At 44.8% G+C, this 4,210-nt stretch overlaps 2 protein-coding genes across 2 annotated transcripts; one reads left to right on the top strand and one right to left on the bottom strand.

Annotated features, from left to right (window-relative positions):
- The first annotated feature begins 6 nt into the window (after positions 1-6).
- On the top strand, positions 7-760 carry LOC125505182 (sideroflexin-1-like). Its single transcript, XM_048668469.1, has 2 exons — positions 7-206; positions 461-760. The coding sequence occupies exons 1-2, from the start codon at positions 39-41 to the stop codon at positions 524-526; spliced, it is 234 nt and encodes a 77-aa protein (XP_048524426.1). The 5' UTR covers positions 7-38; the 3' UTR covers positions 527-760.
- LOC125505181 lies at positions 588-2,735 on the bottom strand. The gene is made up of 10 exons (XM_048668468.1): positions 2,609-2,735; positions 2,431-2,553; positions 2,234-2,378; positions 2,150-2,177; positions 2,008-2,097; positions 1,769-1,948; positions 1,545-1,717; positions 1,299-1,492; positions 1,188-1,247; positions 588-1,129 (listed from the first exon to the last, which is right to left on the bottom strand). Exons 1-10 carry the CDS (start codon positions 2,640-2,642, stop codon positions 798-800), a joined length of 1,359 nt encoding a protein of 452 aa, XP_048524425.1. The 5' UTR covers positions 2,643-2,735; the 3' UTR covers positions 588-797.
- Between the last annotated feature and the right edge of the window lie 1,475 nt (positions 2,736-4,210).

Here is a 4,210-nt window from a genome sequence, read left to right as displayed (position 1 = left end):
TATTTTATTTTGGAATTTTAGTGCTAACTCCAGTTGTAATGGATTATCTGGAGAAGCGCGGCACTCTAAGCAGGTACCGTTGGCTGGCGCTGCCCATTTCGCTGGGCGTTCTGGGCATTTGCCTCACTTTTGCCACCCCGCTGGCTTGCGCCCTCTTCAAGCAAAAGGCCAGCTTGCCCTTTTCCAGGCTGGAAGACGAGCTCAAGGTAAAAAAACACTTAGCGCTATGGAAACTGAATCCAGAAATTTCCCTTTGTAGTGCAAACTGCACAAAACGTATGATCACAACGCCCCCAAATACGTTTTCTATAGCAGAATCCTGCATATTCCGGTGCGCTCCTAACCCGCCAGTCCTTATTCATTGGGCATTATTCACTCTTCCTCCATAATAAACTGTGCATTCATCCAAGTTTCCTCATTCCATCAAGGCTTTGCGTAATCAGTTCAATTGAATTTTCAGGACAAAGTTGCAAAGGAGCAGGATATCAGCAAAATCGACCGAGTATTTTTCAACAAGGGCCTGTAAATGCAATATCGATCAGATCAGATCAGATCTAACATTGATGATTGATTGGTTTAAGAACAACTCAAGTCTCAGGACAATATATGTAGTACCTGATGAACCACTCAGATAATTTATTTGAGCCTCAAATTTCCAGCAATTAAAATAGTTTGCCAACTTCGCGCTTTTCTTGCATGTAGCTTCAGGTGGGCCTCCAAAGGAGACTAAGTAGGTTTAAATAAAAGTTTGTTTTGAAAATTTGCGTGTTACTGGTGCGGGTTTTTTCTCTGCAAGCTCAATGCAGGACCGATATGGAATTATCGGGGATTATTTTCGGGCGGCAGGATTTCCAGCTGGAAGCAAACACTTCATCGGGATTTCTAGCCAGTTTTACTACGTCTGGGAATTCGGGCAAAGCGTAGATGTAGCCTGGAAACCAAGAGGGCGGCTGGGAGCCGCGCAGCTGCACTCTGGACATATACTGGACTGGATCAGCTTCCACAAAATACTCAATCCCGTGCGAGAGCTCAGTTTCCAGATTTCCGGACGACTCCAGCTCGTGGATGTTGAAAGGCTCCAGCACTGCAGCCGGCTCCGCTCCCACTATATTCACCAAGGGCTCCAAATCTATTTAGAAATAACATCACTGGCAATGAAGTTGAACAGTTGATTTGTTTCGGTTCACCTTCTTCAGCCCAAGGCATTTCTTCATCCTGCAGTGGCTTGAACGGCCGGGATTTTATTCCTGAAACCACGCATTAATAATTAATTCATCGGTAAGTTCCATCGTTATTACCTTTCTTCGGCGACTTTGCTTCATCATCCATAACAGAGGCAAAAATATCGACGGGTGGCCAGTCTTTAGCGTCAGTGACATTCTTGTAGATGTTAGTGAGATCCGTAAGGTCTGGAGTCATTGACTCTTTGTGGATGTTCTTGGAGAGAACTTGCGGAACTACAACGTCTTGTAAAGGTCCCGGGCCGATCGAACTGATCAATGGCTTTAAGTTGTCAATTTTCTCGCTGGTAGAGGGCAAATTACCTCAAAACCACCGATTGTTCGGTGGATTTCTCCTCAAACAATGTGTGGAACACTTGATCGGGATCGCATTCAGGAGTGACGCCGCTCTCTATTGTATGCATAATGTTGGCCAGTGTCTCTGGAGGAGTCTCAGTCAGGGCCTCATCTGCTGTTGGCACCGGATTTACTACAGACTGTTAAAAAGTTATTGATTATAGCAGCACTTGAAAGTTCTGGTGGCTCACTTCTTCCAGCAATAATATGGATTCGGTGGTTAGCCTCAGTTTCTGCAGTCGCTTCTTCGAAGCGTAGCGATCCTCTTGGAAGGTCAGATCCGGAGGGACCATCTTTAAGGTGTTTTCTACATCTTGCGTTTCTTCTTCAACCATATTGGCCAGTTCACTCGGGCTGATCTGAACCCTAGGCTGTAGACCGAAAGTTGGATATATTTTCAACCGCTGTGTGTGCGAAGGTGACTGAATACCTTAATCACTTCATGAACCACTTCTCTAGCAGTCGATGTGTATGAAGGGGTGACTGAGACAGTTTCCTTCACGGTAACCACGTCTTTGCCCTAAAGAGGATTGAGATAAGTGCCCTCGTAGAGCAAAAGTTGCTCAATTTACCTCTGAAGACAGTCCATAGTCGGGGTCTCTAAAACACGAGAAAATTTCAGCTCAAATCGTGCCTCTTTGGACAGTGGGACTTACAGCTGCTGCTCGCTGATGGTAACCCTGGTGCCTCCGGCTTTATCATCCATGTCGGTTATAGCGAAGTTCTTCACCACTCTTTCCGCCACATCGTCGCGCTCCACTCGCTTTTCGCTGTAAGTTTGTTGAAGCAGCCGCTCCATTCCTATAGAAGAAACATCAGGAATGTTTCTTTAATGTTCAGAGCCTTGAAGTACCTGCCGGGGTTTTCACCGCATTTTGTCCCTGGACTTTTTGACGATGACTCGACTGGGCAAACACTTTTTGGCCTCGATTGGCAATCGATCTTTCTAATAGCTGATGCCCGACTTGACCTTCCACTGGAATATTGATGAATTGCAAAAGATTGTTCAATATTGGTGTTGTTTGTCTTACGCATAGGGACCTCGGCGCTGGACATGTTGAACATCTCTTGGGCAGCTTCCCGGTTTTTCTTAAAGAAATTTAATTAGAAGACAGTGTGGCAATTCAGCCGTTTCCAGCGTTGATGGAAAATGAACCAACTGACTGAACTAGATGTTGAAATCAAGTAGAAATTGTACATGTGATTTGTTATAGGCCTTGGGCACTTACCTGGTTTACTTATTTGTGTTCATTTATTATCTAAAAATATTCATCTAAATTTAGACACGAGAGTTAATAAAAGAAATGTTTCTAAAAACACATTAATGAAACCAAGGAGAAATGGCACAAAAATCCATCCAGATATAACGTTAGGCTGATGGTACTTCGCCCACTAAATATACAGCCCTTTTTGCCCAGAAACTCCCATTTTCACACCGCAATTTAACAAATGATACAAAGTTATCAGCGCCTGGAAGCGCCAAATTTTCCAGGCCAGGCTCAGTCTTAAATAGTCCACATTTCAAACCCTTAGTTAAAGCTCCTTCATCCAACACAGCAGGTTGGATGATTATTGAAGGCAGCAGACTGTAGGAAGTCGCCGGGTTTAACTCAACCAATCCACAGTGGCGATCGCATCGGGCCCCCATAACAAAAACCCCATTAAAAACAGCTGCAAACTCACTAAGTTCTCCAGCGTCTGTGTCCATCGGCCCTTTATAGAGGAAATCGATGTTTTCTGGCATAACTTTCGCCTCCTTGGCATACTTTAGCTTGGTGAAAGCCAAAATCGCCCGGGGAAAGAAAAGCGCTCTTACTAAATAGGTGTTTGGTGTGAAATTTTCCAAAAAACGCACATTTTCCGAAAGGTCCTTCACAAATTGTGCCAGACTTGCCAAAGTGGGGTAGCACAGTTTCAGCCAAGCCTTTGGCACCGTGTTTTGCAAGATATTTAAGTCAATGTCCTCTAAAGAATCACTCAGCTCCAAGTCTCCTTGCAATGCCAACTTCAGATGCCTCAAATCTGCCCGGATTCTCTCCAAAAGCCTGCGATACATACGACTTTCTCTGGTTAGAAAGTCTTCGACAAACTTCCTTTGGATGTTGGCTGGAATCAGCTCGATCAGCTCGTCTACAGAGGCAAAAGTTCCTTTGTGGTTCCTACTACTAGGCTGTAGAGTTTGAAGCATTTGGGAACCAGCAGCCGAAAAATTCCTGATTGTTAATAACTGCTGTTCGGCTAACTGATGCTCAGTCAAATAGAGCGAATCAGCTGCCTCCTGTTCTGGCAGGCCCTCAATGTGCCTCAAATAGTCGCGTCGATCATTCTTGCTGGGGAGAGTCTGAATCCGACCTCCATTAGACTGTCCTGTATTTTTTCCCAGAACCTTCTCGCTTACACAAGTCTTGAGCATTTCCAGAACAAAACTCTTTTCATGGTTGCTGCCCAAATGCCCGTTGTAAATACACTCGCCAATAACAAAGTAAACTTTCTCAAACAGGCAAATTTGCTCGTTAACACTCTCCCGCAAAAGCTCCAATGAATGCCCAAGATCTGCCTCCTCAAACCTCCACATCACATTCCAGTTCCTGAACTTACGCCGCTGCTGGAGCAAAGTGTGAAAGTTGCATAAA

The sequence above is a fragment of the Dendroctonus ponderosae genome, unplaced genomic scaffold, assembly GCF_020466585.1.
Source record: "Dendroctonus ponderosae isolate FM_Combo_2020 unplaced genomic scaffold, Dpon_F_20191213v2 Dpon_F_20191213_7, whole genome shotgun sequence".
Classification (NCBI taxonomy): domain Eukaryota; kingdom Metazoa; phylum Arthropoda; class Insecta; order Coleoptera; family Curculionidae; genus Dendroctonus; species Dendroctonus ponderosae.
This window is presented reverse-complemented; position numbering and strand designations above follow the sequence as displayed.